The 16,222-nt window shown below is 37.4% G+C and overlaps 1 protein-coding gene across 1 annotated transcript in view; it reads left to right on the top strand.

Annotated features, from left to right (window-relative positions):
• Positions 1-6,169, top strand: part of si (sucrase-isomaltase) — a 68,274-nt gene extending 62,105 nt beyond the window's left edge. The window contains exons 44-47 of the mRNA XM_014986269.2: positions 178-266; positions 1,823-1,872; positions 3,591-3,761; positions 5,830-6,169. Of these exons, the coding sequence (XP_014841755.2) occupies positions 178-266; positions 1,823-1,872; positions 3,591-3,761; positions 5,830-5,904 (385 nt within the window). The 3' untranslated portion in view covers positions 5,905-6,169. The remainder of the gene's footprint in view (positions 1-177; positions 267-1,822; positions 1,873-3,590; positions 3,762-5,829) is intronic.
• The last annotated feature ends 10,053 nt before the right edge of the window (positions 6,170-16,222 follow it).

Below are 16,222 nucleotides of genomic sequence, written 5' to 3'. Positions count from 1 at the left end.
TGGCTTGGATTTAGTCACATGCATGCAGCATGTGGAACAACAGAGTGGCTGAGAGCAACACTAACAGTTTGATCAGGTGGATCCCCTAAGCAGAAATGGAAATGTTTTTGTCTGAAGCAGCAGGTATAAATAGAGAAGCTCCTTTAGCTCTCACCCTCTCTGTCTCATCCCTTTCAGTCGGAAGAACCCGATGGGACTCATCGTTGCCCTGAGTGACTCTGGAACTGCTCAAGGATCTGTCTTCTGGGACGACGGCGAAGGAATAGGTGAGTGAAAGGTCACTCATCCAAAGAGGAGCTTGCCATTTCATGTTTGTGAATGTGTGTGTGTGTGTATTTATGAGGTACTTATTCATGATAGTCAATAACATTTCAAAAACACAAACACATTAAAGAATTCATGTTGCATGTCTGCATGCATACAGCCACATATGATCGCCAATCCAAAATCAGATTTGAAATAAATTGTTGAATACAACAAGATAAAACAGAAAAGCTTTTGTAGAGTTTATTTGAGGAGTTTATTCAGTGTGCCTCGTCTGAGTACCACACGGTCACAAGTAAAGGATGCAACTCAATAAATGACCACATCATCAGCTTCTGTAGCAACGGCCCTTCCTCTCTGTGGAGGACGTAAGTGACTCTGCTGGACAACTTTGAGCAGTTTTTCCATGATTGCTTAGACCAAGATCTCTGTGTAAAATATCTTATCTGTATTAGCTCTATAAGCTATGAAAGACATTAACATGTAAATCCATGGGAATATCAATTAAACATATCACTTTGTGTACACAACTTCAGAAAATTGGGAAAATATAGTTTGTTTGTTTTTTAATGGGAAAATAAATATGTAAAAAAAAAATAATTGATTGGACATCCTAATAAACATTATTGCATCTTTTTTGTGCACAACTTTGTTTAAAATGAAAATGTTCATAGAAGATTTCAAAAATCCATACTTAGTGTACATTTAGAAATTTACAAAATGTACAGAAGATAGCTATAATTTACTACAATTTGTTGTAAGATTTTGTAGCTAAATTTGGCAAAGCTATAAATTTAAATAGGCCTTAACAGATCAAGCCAACCAATGAACGAGGAATATTTACTTCCTCATTCGTTCTTGGATTGCTCTCACACACTTAAACTAATTTAGCGTATTAAGTGTTTCTGTTAGAAAATGCATTACTCTGTGAAAGGCATGTTTGTGTTGGGACAAAGGAAGGGAGATAGAGACCAATCGAGGAAGGAGGAAGGTGGTGGGTTGTGGAGGTAGTGACAGAAACTATTACAGTAATTCCTTGTGTGGCTGCCTGGAGATATGCTCTCCATCACTCCTCCTTTATCGTGTCCCTTGCTCCTTTCTCATGTGTCTGTCTGCCTGTCTGTGTCTTTTTATGTTTGTTTTGCCTCTTGGTTTCGTCTGTGCTTACCTGTATTATGTACTATTCTCCTGTCTTAAGTCCTGAAGGCTTTAGTTTTATTTCACTCCACCGACAGTCAGGCTGTCGACTTTTCAGCCGCACACTTCTCTGTTTACCCACTTACAGAGCCAGCTCATTACTCAGTTTCATCCATTTGGGCATTTTGTACTTCTAATTAACTTACTTTGTTGATAGAAGTCTGTCATTTGCTAACTTAACTCACCCTGAAATCAACTTGGGGTTACCACTGAGCCAGTATTGTTTTACTCAAATACTCAACCGCTGTATAAGTTCAGTACTCGTCCTGAGTTTCTCTGTGACATTCATTCTGAAGTTGCACACCGATTTAAACTCCATGTCTCTGCTCTGTGCTTAACTTTCTCATTTCTCTCCCAACAGACACAGTTGGAAAGAATCAATATCTCCTAACCTCCGTTAAGGCAGAAGAGGTGAGTTCAAGGGTCAACTAAAATTCACATGTTCATAATGTTCCTCTGTACTTTTATCACTGATTATCTAAACACCAGGCACCCTTATGCATAGAGTTTGTGGATGACTAAAAATTATTAGGCAACGGTTTGTTACAAAACATTGAGTATATATATATATATATATATATATATATATATATATATATATATTGCTATTTTATATATATATATATATATATATATATATATATATATATATATATATATAAAGCTAATTTTTCAATTATAAATTTCTCTTAGGCCAGTGATTTGTACAGTAAACTTAAATAGTTGGCAAGGTTGTTCTTTGTCCTTGACAGTTTACTAAAGGAGAATAAAATACCCACTGCATCATCCCAATGACAGGCTAGGGTTTCATTTTTTTACTAAAACAAGCCACATCAAGCTGGCCTTTTTCTTTAAACAGCCTCTTTTCAAATAGCTCTATTGTCCGGGGAGAATAAATACTGTTTCAGTGCGGACAGAGGACCAAAACAGAGAGGAGAAAGATGCTTTAAAAAATTTACTTGACTTTGCAAGGACATGGTCTCAGAGTATATTTACTGTCCGTTAGAACAGATACACTGTGTGCTTTTAGGGGAAACAATACACTATGCAACCGAACCAAACCATCTTCATTATGTTTTTAAGTGGAATTATGACAGGATAATCAATTTAGGGAAAAAAAAACACACACACAAGATGGATGCAAACCTCTTGTTTACATCCAAGAAATAGTTGATTTATAAAAACACATTTTCTGTTAATATGTGTGCCCACTTAAAGACTTGTGGCTAAGTTTCATTATAAGGAAATATTGACTAGACCTCAGTTTGAGTCAAATATGCCAGTAGCTTCCTAGTCACTGGGACTAATAGGACTATCACTGCCCTATTTGTTGTTTTATTTCGCTTTCCTGCACGCACAAGCACACATCCATCGGACAACAACGCTCCAAGGCATACATATGTGCGCACGTCTACAGTATACAACGTTACAGTTAGCGTGGCCAAACATCTGTGGCAGTCCTCAGGTTCAGTCCAAAGCAATTTTACACGGCGATAAAAACAGACACATTATCTGGCAGCTGATCGAAGGCAGAGCGGCAGAAAAATGAAAGTGTGCCTGTGTGGGTGTTTGTGTATGTACACGTGAACACACAGATGTGAAAAGATGAGGATAAGTTGGGTGATGCAGTCAGTGCAGCCTGACAGATTAGCAGATCATTGTCCATTCTGGACGGGCTTTGTGAACATTTATTGTGCATTTGCATGGGTTGGTGAGGGAGTTTGGTCCTGTAACTCGAGGACAACACTCGAGTTACAGGAGTGTTTTTGGAAAAGTTCAAGATGAAGACTCTTTGTCATTCTGTGCTGTAGGAGTCGTGGTTATTTTATTTCTTTAATCTGGTGATTGCTAACTGGAAGGAAATGGAGTTACCTGAATGAAGTAAATGATAAATGGCTTCTGGTCTCAAAATCTATCATGCCAACATCAATCTTTAGAAAAAAATGTATAGTATACAGACTTGTGAAACTGTTAGGAATAAAACAACTAATATAGAGTTAAAAACACTGTTAAAAAAACAAAATGTATTTTATCAGATAAACAACCTAATATAAATAGGTAATATTTTGTATTGCATTTTCATGCATTTGATAACTACTGATTATCTGTTTCTTTCTTTGTTTCTCCAGAAAACGTTGTCCAGTCAGATTGTTCACGACGCTCTAGACCCTGCTGATCATCTGATCCTGGGCGTGGTGAGGGTTTGGGGAGCAGGCACTGTCAAGATCACCGGGGCGACCCTGACGGACAAGGATGGCGCGACGCACTCGCTAAGCGTAACCCACGACACCAACACTGAGGTCAGAAAGTGTTTTCAAATTCTCACTGTCTATGATCTTGTTTTGATTGTTTTCTGTTTTTAAATAAGAGGAACAGAAGTTGTATAGAACTGAAAGACAGTTTGGGGAAAAAAGAAACAATAAATTGCAGTTTGGTGTTGGCAAAGGAGGCTCTCTCCAGGCGCTTCTTCTTTTCTACATGTACATGCATCACAAGCTTATTTCTGTTAAATCTTACACTCAAAATGCCACGTTCATTTCTGGTGAAATATAGACTTATCTAAAGTATAGGGTTTGTAATTTATCTTTACCAAAGTAGAAAATATAATAAAAAATAAATAAGTTCAGTGATAATGTTTTCCCTGTATGCATAAACATATCATCTTATTTTGCATGTGAATTTTTACAGCTTTCTGCTCTAATAACCCTCCCGTAAGCAAATTAATCAGTGTCTGACATCTGCAGCTTCTTGTGCATCACTGTCATACCTCATCCAGATTTTTTTTTTCCATTTCAACACACACGTTAGCAGACAAGCACACACACACACACACGTTTGAGTTGACTGAGCATTTTCTAGTCTGCTTAAAATACCCAGCAAAGCAAGGTTCGCAGCCCATATCCTGCTGTGCTGCATTCTGTTGTCTAATAGCTGTAATTAATGCTGTTTTCTCTGTGACACTATTGTTCCGTCTTCATTTTGTGATGAACACAGGACTTGACGTAGGACAGAGTTTTTAAAACTGCTTGTATTTTTTTAAACTTTTGCCACAGTGTCATATCAGCTGTTGCTTTGACAGAAAGAAATGTTTAGGAAACTCGCGAGCATTCATAGAGGTTAAAGCAAAACCGTTACAAATATCCAATATGCCTTACGGTTCAGGTTTGTTTGATTTTTAGCAGTCGCTCTTCAACGCAACATTTGCGCGCGTCGTCTCTTCTTCTTCACATCAAAGTTACTTCACAGACTGATTTTGAATGAGCCTACTCAGTGGTCCTGTTTGAAGCAAAAGGTTCATGGTCCACAGGAACGAATTCGGGGTTCAACTCGGGGACACTTCAGTGGGATTGTTGCTGAGCACATCAGGGCTTTAGGTGGTAGAAAACCCAAAATAGCTCAAAGGCATTGTGGCAACAATAGTCCAAGATAGGAAAATAAACAGAAAGGGATTTGAAAGTAAAGACCAGGCAATGCAAAGGTGGACAGCGCAGTGACACACGCAATATGAAGAACTGGCTCAAAAATAAAATAAAAGATGACGGGAGATGGCGTGTTACTTCTCACTTTTGACTGCTGTGAAATACTTCTGTTGAGGTTGTGTACCTGCACTCGGTTTTCTTCTTGAGAGCATGAAAATGATACCCAGTGCAAATCCTTAAATAATCAGAGGTGAAAAAGACTCCAATCTTCAGATTTGATCTGACACTTGAGAAGTTAGAAAGCGAAGTAAGTCAAGAGGTCGGGAATTGCATATAAAGAAAGTCAGTACTTCTGTTGTTGGGTTGCACCTGTGTTGGGAATGGAAAGACAGACTCTGAATGAAGAAACGGCAGAAATATATCCCATCTAAAGAGTGAGAAAAACACGCCGAAAAGGATTCATATGGAGGAAGAACAGGCAGAGGGAAATGAGAGAAATGGAGTAAAGATGACACAGTTTATCTTTACAGTTGGCGATAACAACTAGTTGAACAAACAATCTCTTATCTGTAATCCTAGTCAGAACTTGAACATCAGTAAATGAATCGGTAAGCAGATGGCGGTGTCATCGAGATACTGTGAGGTAGGAGAGTCATTTCTGCCGCGTATAAAACAAGGTAGCGACAGTCATGCAGAAAACTGGCTTGTGGTTCGGTACATTAGGACTGATATTACCAACCGAGCAGTTTCTAAGCATGTACCTGTTATAGCTCAATGACGTAGTTCAAACAAAACAAGGAGCAAGTGTTAGACACATGTCTGCACACTTATTATGCATGGCCATAGAGATAGAAAATGGTGCAAAGCAAATGGTTGTATTGTGAAGTTGTTACACATACAGCACGGCGTCCGATGGCTCATTCATTCTTCTCTTTCTTTCTCTCTATAGGAGCTGACTATTGATGTTACCTCAAAGGCTGTTCCTCTGCATCATCCTTTCAGTATAACATGGAAGACCGGCTGAGAGCAATCATCACATTTTTTTGCTATTTAATGATTGATCCAATTAACCAGATTTTAACATAAAGCCTTAATTTATTGTATCTGTGCCTCTTTTATTTTTTTAAACAAAACCTTTGTTTTTTTTTCATTTATGTGTCTTAAAATGAAATGCTAAGCAACTTATGATATGTGATAACTTAAACTTGTAATAATGTAGAAACTGTAATGTTTGCTTTAACTTTTTTTCCTTAATAGTGTAATATTAATAAAAATTATTTGTCTAAGTATGTTGAAGTGAAAAGTATGTTTTTTTATAATCATACAGTCAAAAAGGCTCCAACAAAATATTTGTCTTTCATATGACAATGTCACTGCACATTCATATTTTCAATCATAGATAGATAGATAGATAGATAGATAGATAGATTGATGTCTTATGGTAGGAAATCTTCTATTACTTCCATAGCTGCTGTGTAATTGTAACTATAAATGCTCCAAACTTGTACTTTTAAAACATTTTTTTTTAAAAGAAAACATTTAGCCCTCCCATGAACTTTTCATCTCCCAGTAACAAAAAAGTAGTCATAAACACTCAAATATCTTCTGCTGCTTTGCTTCTATACATGCCTTTATTCTCTGCACAAATGATGAGGTCCAAAACTTTTTACACAATAGATAATTTACGTCTTACATTTTGTGGATCAATACATTTTTAGAGCCATTTTTATGGAGACTGTCTTCCCAGACAATGTGGTTTTAAATGAGTTGCAGTAAAAATGCGTCTTTGTCACCAGAATGACTTCAAGATGCAAGTGTGTCACAGCTGAAGAAGGAAACAAAAACATAAAGCAAAATGAAAGCGACAGTGGAAAAATACTGACGACATCTGAAGGTTGTCAGACATGAAAGGTGTGTGGGGTGGAACGTGTGTTCTAAACATGTTTTTGGTATGCTTATGTGAATCAGTTATTGAACGTCATTGTGTCTTTTGTTAGAACTTGGGGGAGTTTTGCAAAATTATAGTCGCAGTGAAGTGGTTACCAAAAACCGACAGATAATGAAGGAACAAATGGTTCATCTGCATGCTGGTTTGATGCTTCAGCCATTACTTCTGTAATAAAACCATTTGCTTATGTGCGATTGCACTCGCAACTATTTACTCAGTAATTCCGACGCTGATTTTCAAGTGACAACTTACATATTGAAAATAATGACTTCTCTCCTAACAGACTCGCCTAACAGTTAAATTTCCATAAAATACAAACCAAATGCAAATGGAAAACGTTTCCACATGCAAACGTTTTGCCTAAATTAAGGCTTTATGTTAAAATCTGGTTAATTGGATCAGTCATTAAATAGTTAAAAATGTGACGATTGCTCCCAGCCGGTCTTCCATGTTGACAGAAGTATGCTGCTTCTGTCATGTTCAAGACATTATTTTGACAGTAACGTTGCCTCATTCCTGGACTGGTCCCTAGATTCCTATTCATAATTTTACAGGCTCTCTGGGTGTCTCTAAAAATGCTGTACAGAAGCATAAGTGGTACCTGTGGAGTCTGGAAGCACCTGAAATTCTCTTGACTATTCTGAATGGTGTTATGAAAAGGAAACTTTAGAATAGAAACATTCATTATTGGAATCTCCTTTTTTACAAGGCAGAATGTAATAATGTTAATGATGTTAAATTCGCAGTGGAGTTCACACTGAATTATGGGATTGTTTTGTATTTGATTTGCAAAATCTGACCTTGATTTGAACATTTCTCCTATCGGTATTTAGTATTTTGTTGCTGACTGATCAGACATTTAAATATCAAAGAGGGCAATTTCACTACTTTCTGGACTTTAGACAGCCTCAAATTCAGGACGGTAATCCAAGTAAGAACAGAACGTACTTTGTTCCTTTAGCTGAATGTAGCTAAAATTAAAAAAAGAGAGAGAATAGATCAACTTAAAGCTCTGTCTTCGAAATTCTTATAGATGAAATAAAACTTCCTAAGTTCACAAATATAGGTTGCCTAAGTTATTCTGTAGCTCCCAAGAAAATCGGTGCATTCTAACCAAGACGAATCCAGTTAAAACATTGAGTTTAAAACATTGTGTTGTTTCATCTATTGGAACCTGCAGAAATGCCTTTCTTCTAAGCAGTTCAAGTTGAATGTTATTTTGATCGTACGTCCTGAATGTTATTAAGACCTGCAGCAAAAATGAAAATCACCAAACCCGAGCAAAAATAAGAGGTTTTGAATTGAAAAAAAGGAATTCGGTTCTATTTTGAGTAGATAGTAGATTGTGCTTTGCTTCATTATGGCTCATATGCATTTCTGCACAGGAAGTCATGGCGACAGACTGCACAGCAGGCCGCTTAACGTTTGGCATCGCATGACATGACACTTTCAAGGGAACACATTCTTATTTATTTTCTGTTATGTAAGCAGTACACTAGATGACATCTTATGACAAATGTGATGCCTTTATCAGCCTTTTCCCCTCACTCTCTGACACAATGCAGATCAGCTTGTCGTGGATCTCTTGATAGCCAGGAGGCTCCTTTCAGAGCACACTCACAAAGTGTCCTGATTATATAACGCTTCTGTCTGCCTAAATCAACCTTTGTGTCAAACTAAAAGTATTAAATCCAATTTAATCTGACAAAGACATATGTTTTTTTTTTGTTTGTTTTTGCACATTTTCAAATGCTCCCTTGTACAGCAGACTGAAACATAAAAGAGATCAACTGATGTGTTGGCAAAATGTTTAGATTGCATTTTTGCACTGAGCTGACAAAATAAAATGCATCCATCTCATCATTTATCCTTTCATTTTCTGATGTAGGTTATATATTTTTAGACATTCAATTCAATTTTTATGAAGTTTTTGAAAGTTATGATGCGTTAGATATTTCATTAGATGTTTCCAGACTTTATTTTGTGATATTGAACATGAGTCATTTTCACATTAAATGCATTGTTCCTGTTGTGAAACTTATGAAACTATATTATGAACAAAGCACAATGTCAGCTGAAATGTCTCAACTCTTAGTCAGACTGGCATTTTTTAATGTCAGATTTTTTTGTCAGTGTGGGGAAAAGAAGTGTAATATGACAGCGGACGAGTGGAGTAGTTACACTAGATTTCTTATTAATTTATTAATTAGGGCTTAAATTCTATTCACATTTAAATGTTTTACCTTAAAAGTCAAGGTTTAGACAGAAAGGTTGACTGAAACATTACTATATCTAAAAGTCTCTCAAATATGTCATTTGCTTTAAAAATAGGTGTTAAATTAAGTTTTATATGCCCATCAGACAATGTTAAAGAATTATTTTCTACCTTTTTAATGTCATGTGATATACACATTTAAGTAATTGTATGAAGTTATAATTGATTCTTTTTTTTTTACTTAAATACAAATCTGAAAAGCGTGAAAACCATTTTTATTTAGCAATGGGAATGGAGAAAGAGGAATAAGAATACATTTCAGTCTCTAGATGAGTGAAGCACCAAAATAAACTAATATTCTATAAAAAAAAAAACAACTTGAAAAATCTGGTAGCATTTCATGCAGTTTGTAAACTTTCTAATGGAAAAAGTGTTTGAGCAAATCTTCTGGCTAATAGAAAAAAGTCAAGTGGCTATTAAACAATAACAGACTATAGAATGAAAAGACAGAAGCAATGGGCACAAAAATTCAAGGATCATCATTAAACACATGGGGAAAAAATAAATATCTCAGCCACTCACTGCTGACAATAAGCACCAGCGAATGAATGAATGAATGAATACATAAATGAATGAATGAATGGAACAAGATGATACAAAACAACAAACAGCATGGCAGCATTTTATTGCACTTTAAAACTTCCGTTAACTTTAAAGCAATCCATCTGCGGTTTCTTTGAATATAACTTGAAAGCACACGGACGATGCAGTTCGTTCTTCTTCACCAGTTAAAGTTACAGTAGGAACAATGTCACCGTTAATGGGGAGTAAAAGTGGAGTGAAGCTGCAAGGTTACTTACGAGTCAGTGCAAATTGAGAAAGATTCCTTGTCTGGATAGAGCGCTGATGAGAAAAATGCATTTCTTTCAACGGATTGTGGATTAAGAACCAAAGGACGGCCACACGCGCACAAATTCACAAATCTCATCAAAGGCCAAAGCGGCACACCCACACACTCACATTTACCAACATTCCTCACGCATTAAACCAGAAACGGGGCATGCACAGAACAAAGATTCACCAATTGGCTGGAGCATCCATGCAGAAAAGGATTTAAATATCACTGAAAATGGGACCACACTGATTGCATCACTTCCGATTCAGCAGAGCTGGTCAAATGCCTCTGGTGACTAAGTAATTCAATACCCCAGACAGTATGCATAATGTCACAAATAACCTTGCACGCATGATCACCTGCAAGCCTAAATGAAATTCATTCGCTGCTGTTTTCAAGGATGTAAGGTGTGGGTGTTTAGGCTGTAAGCGCTCTAGGGTTATTTGAAGTTAATTACATCTAGGGCCAAACTTCTGAAAAACTGTTTTGTTTCCAAGCTTGCCTCATCTAAACATAAGACAAATATGTGGCAGCTGCTCCCTGTTGCCATCAGCTAAAAACAAAAATAAGATCCAATAAACAAATGAGTAATCTCCACTCATTACATACACAGAGGGAGGTAAAGATGTTTCCTTTGGTTATTTTAGGGTTGCCTTTCCTTGTTTTTTGTATTATTTTTTTGCTCTAACTCATTAGAAACACATTTACTGAAGTATCTACCTCTTTGATTCACTGTAGATTAGAATCATTCCTGATAAATGACACATGTACATCATTTAGTGTGCACTCGGGCTCGTAAAACTTTGTGATTGAAATATGTAACACATTTGGCTCATATGAAGAAAACGGGACAAGTGCCAGCAATCATGGTGTGTGGTTATAGGCTAAAACTGGAAAAGAAAGCGAAAAAATATATATTTTATTTAGTTTGTGGGTTACTGGCAACAACTTATCTCTGACTGACATTCATAAAGGACATTGCTAACAGTTATTTGTAAAAGTATTCACATCTTTTAACCAAATTTGCCTCAACCTTAAATAAATTTCATTGGGATTTAATATGACATCATTCTAAAATAGTGCATAGTTATGACCCGGAAATAAATTAAAATATTGCTTTGATTGTTTCTTTTTTGCTTCTTTTTTTATTTTTTTATTTTTTCCCTTCAGCATAGACATTTTGTAGAACTGGGCCGTTCCAACACATACAGACTGATCTGAACTAGGGTGACCATATTTTGAATAACAGAAAAAAAGAAAATACTTGGTCCAGTCCTGAAAGACTTTAATCATTCATACTCTGTAAGACTTTTGATCTCAACATATTTAAAGTGTGTTTTCTCTATGTGGTCTGATAAAGTAGCAAATTTCAGATTTCAAAAGTCAAAATGTATAAAAAATGGCGACCACGTCCTGGTAGGTTTGCAATTACACGATCTTTGGTGGGTTACACAATACCACAGAAGATGTTCTTGGGACATTTTGTATCAAACGATCCTGCACTGACGTTCTCCAAAACTTTACTTCTAACCTATTTGGTGTCTTCTTCGTGTTCATGGTTTTGTTTTGGGGTTTTTTCAACAATGTTCTCTAACAAACCATCCATCATTTCCCAGAATGTGAGGAAGTTTTATAGGGTATGAACACTGCAATATGAGCTTATCAGCCGGTAAAATATCTTATATCAGTAAGGTATCTTTGTCTATGTGAGCCTCCTACGAATCAAAGCAAACTTAAAAAAACTCTGATTTCCTTTGCAACTGATTATCACCACAGAACAATACTGTCTATGATGACAAATTTAGGGTAATGTTAGAGAACAAATTGTGAAAATAGAGAGAGGTCCAAGAAGCGAGAAAGGAGCTGTGCGAGATGGGGAGCAGTGACATGTTGAGAGAGCGGGTCAGGAAAAATAAAGAACTGTGGATGAGAGTCAGACACTGTACTGAGTGCTGGGGATGGATGGAAGGACACGCAGTGGACGGGAATGTCCTTTTGCAAGAGTAGATCTGATTGAGGTCAGTTTTGCTACCAGATAAGACACCATTTTAATCACCCTTTGTCTGCCTCATCACCATGAAGGGGCTGGCCTCATCAAGAGGAAAGAAGAGAGAGAGAGAGACAAAGAGAGACGGGGGGAGAACAAATGTGACTGTAGAGACGATGAAAATGGAAAAAAGCTTTGCTGAATAAGACAGTGGAAGAGGCAGTTCCCCAACGAGAGAAAGAAAAAAGTTGGAAAGAAGTGTTGCATTATATAAAATCTTGAGCTGAAACAATGAAAGCAATGGGTGCAATAAATATAAAATAAGAGAAAGAAAAAATGCTTAAGTAACTCACAAGCAGCATCAGCACAGGAAAAGTGAGAGTAAAAAATAGAACAAGGCCTAAACACGCAATATTTTCAGAAAAAGGTTTCTGCATCCAGGAAAGTCCTTGTTTAGTTATTGTTTGATGTTTAGTGATGTTTTGAATTTTATTGCATTGTTAAAAAGCAAATAGTCTGTATTTATTTAAACAGTCACATCACTGCATTACAATAGTCTCTTTCTAAAGCTAAAAAGACCTCCAACCAGCACAGTTTGGTAATCTTCACCATATTGATGTCTCCAGTCAATTCAGCAGCGAGCCTGTTCCATGACGACCATCAGACTGATCTGTCAATCACACTCATTGACGAAGGCAAACCCCATCCATCCACTGCTTATGGTGGAGAATTAAACAAATACTAGTTTGGCAGGTAATGGAAAACATAGTGCCTTTCAGCTTTGTTAGAAAAGTCACCTGGAGTAGATTGTTGTCATAGGAACAACAAAAATGGTGAAATGGTAAAATGTTTCTTTTGATGCGGAGTCCGGACACCAGACTGCTTTAAAATAGAGAAAAGTAGAAGTAGATGCAGCATTCATTCTTCCTAGTTTTGTATTCTACGTTGTTCTTTCACTGATCTCGTTGCTGCTTTTGATTAGGTTTTCACATGCATAATGTTCGTGCAGCATCACATACTAATGCTGTTTACCTTTTAAAGAAATTCAATTTGGTTCCCATTTACGTTGTCTAAACAGTGCTAAATCACAAAAAAATAATAACCTTAGGACATTTTACATGAAAACAAACGTATCCAATTTAATCTAATTTACAATCAGATTTAAAGCAATAAGTAAAACATCTTTCAGGGATATGAAAAAACACCTCCCAATAGATACTAAACAATGCAATATCCATTAAAAAAAAAAAAAAGGTTTAACTTACATTTTTTTAAAAATAGCATTTTGAAGAGCATCTTTACTCTTTTCAATTATCGATGGTAGTATCTTTATTCATTCCACAATAATCACGTCCTGCTTACTATTTACTGGTACTTTGACATTTTCCATGTTCTTGAGATTGGAAACTCCCCTTGCCATCTAGCCTCTGTAGTCTCTATCTGCAGTTGTTTTAGTTTTTATTTCAGTTTCTACTTTTATAAAACACGAAATGAGTAGGCCTCTTTTATCCTGCACACGTTCCTACAGGCAGCTGTGGACAGCTTTATTACAAGAACCTGTGCTGGATCCTGTGTATCAACTGGGCTCCTCTCCACCTAATGCAGAATACAATGTTTTAGCTGACAAAGACAGTAGAGGTTTTTTTAATTAGATTTATGATGCTTTTCTCTTCCACATGAATACTGATGACAATTCTTATAAAAAAAAATAATAATGAGCAATATAATACATTTATTATCACTAATAACATTGCACTCTGGAAACAATGTGGTGCGACGCTTGCCTGTGGTTTCTGTGTGATTCTGCTTTAAGTCTGTGGCCTGCTGTCATCACATCACCACATACATGTGTGACTCTTGGAGAAATCTTCGGAGCCAACACATTAGGGGAGTGCAGCTTCACTGAAGGATTAGTTTGCACAGCAGGAGCCTGCTTTCAGATGTGTTAGCATAATGCTGGAGACAGCTGGGGATAGGAAAAGGAGCCAGAATAAGAAGACAAATAGAACAAGAGAGATGGGTCTCTGTGAAAAGAAATTGAAAATTAGAAATGAATCACGTTGATTCAAATGATATTAGGGCTGGTAAATTATGACTTAAACGCCCATATTTTATATTACTTTAGACTCGCATTGATTCATAAAGGACTGAGATTATTCACGACTCAGTGTCACTAAAATAAAGCAAACATGGATTAGAACTGTATTATTTTTAGAGCTATTGTCTTTAGTCTTTCGCAATAGCTACAAATGTAGCTGGGGGAGAATGCGAGCGATAAACAGGATCATTGCAGAGATGTGTGGCATGAAAAGGAAATTCTCTCCCCCTCGTTCAGGCTAGCAGGGCTGAGCCCTCAACATGTCAAATATAATGTTACCAAAAGTAAAAATAGCAGTTATTGTAATTGTTTTGTTGTAATCTGCCAATATACAGGTTTTTATCTTCAACCATCAATGCCAACATTGGTATTAGCAGTAAGGTGGCCACGGTTATGAATACCTTTACTAAAATTTATTTGCACTCTGCTCTAATTTCTACTATAGTCTATCAAAATAGCTCTGTTAGAACTTGAAGCTCAAAGTAAGATTCAATTTCAGAATAATTGAACTACTTTTCAAAAATGTACATTTATTGCAGTGTTAGCAAACACTATGTTCATATAAACACTGCAACAAACAACACCTTGCCACTAAATTATTAGGCCCGAGCAGCTAAGCGCTGCGAGAGCCTATTGTTCCTGTACTGTTTCTTATTAGGCCCGAGCAGCTAAGCGCTGCGAAGGCCTATTGTAATCGTGCTGTTAATTATTAGGCCCGAGCAGCTAAGCGCTGCGAAGGCCTATTGTAATCGCGCTGTTTATTATTCTTATTATTAGGCCCGAGCAGCTAAGCGCTGCGAAGGCCTATTGTAATCGCGCTGTTTCTTATTATTATTATTATTATTATTATTATAGTTCTTGTGCCAAATGAATTGGCTTTTTGGGGGCTTTATCATATTCAAAAACTCACCAAACGTGGCGGGGGCATAGAGCCCGTGTAAAATTTACGTATTTTAAGGTCCTCAGAAAAATCGCACAAGAAACGGCTCAAGGGCGCCACCTGGCAAATTTCAAAGGACCCTTTCCTATTCACTTACTTTATCGTAGAGACTTGAAACTTGGTACACTTGTAGAGCTCCCCAAGACACTCAGAATTTACAATTAATGTCATAGTGCAAGTATCACAGAATGTCGGCCATTTTGGATTGAAGTTCCGATTTTGACCCGATTTTGGCCGTTTACAGGGTTCGCATTTTTTCGAACTTGTCCTAGGGATTTCGATCGATCGGCTTCAAACTCGGTCAGATCGTTCATAAGGCATGGCCGATCCAAAGTTATCGTAGGTTTGCGTTTTCGACCTTCCTGAAGGGGGGTTACCTGGGGTCAAAGTTCACCTAGTCGCCATGAAAAATAAAACGGTTATAACTTTTACAAAAAAACTCACAGCAGCACCAAACTGTCAGTGATTGATCATCATCGGGTCCCCTACAATACCCAATGGTCAAATGATGACATCACTTAGGCCACGCCCCCTTAGAACAGGAAGTGTCATTTTTTACTGTGAATGGTCGCTATCTGACCCCTTTGACCTAATCAACATGAAACTGTGTCCACAGACAGAAAACATGTTGGTGTGTCATGGATTCCAACCCTGTTTCGCTTTGATGGAGCAGGTGGGCGTGGCAGCGTGGCGAACTGACCCTAAACGCCGTCGCCATACGTTTGGCTGTAGATTCCACAATTTTAAGCCCAGCTGCACCAAACTTCACATGAGTGATCCTGGTGGGATGCCTTACGATCCTATGTCGTCATAGTCTGACGTCATCTAAGCCCCGCCCCCTCAGAACAGGAAGTGCCTTTTTTTGACTTGTAAAGCTCCATCTATGGTTCTCTCAACCTAATCAAGATGATTCTGTGTTGGATGACAGATAACATGTTGGTCTCACTTGCTTTAAAGCGCCAAGAGTCTTCAGTAGAGGGCGTGGCCGTGGCAGCGCGGCGAAGCAGAGGGAACGCCGCCGCCATACGTTTGGCTCTAGATTCCACATCGTTCAGCCCAGCTGCACCAAACTCACTAGGATGCATCCTTATTTATCCCCGAACAGGAATCCATAACAGTCGTTCATGGGCGTGGCCTAATTTCTCTACAGCGCCCCCTAGAATTATTTAAATAATCAGCCCCAAGCCATGCTTTAACCTAGAATTATGAAACTTGGTACACATGTGTATGATGTCAGGACCTACAAAAAAGTCTCTTGG

Source organism: Poecilia mexicana, unplaced genomic scaffold (genome assembly GCF_051168715.1).
Source record: "Poecilia mexicana isolate PSO_F unplaced genomic scaffold, ASM5116871v1 scaffold_13, whole genome shotgun sequence".
NCBI classification, from domain to species: domain Eukaryota; kingdom Metazoa; phylum Chordata; class Actinopteri; order Cyprinodontiformes; family Poeciliidae; genus Poecilia; species Poecilia mexicana.
The sequence above is the reverse complement of the archived record's forward strand: the minus strand, read 5'-3'. Positions and strand labels throughout refer to the sequence as shown.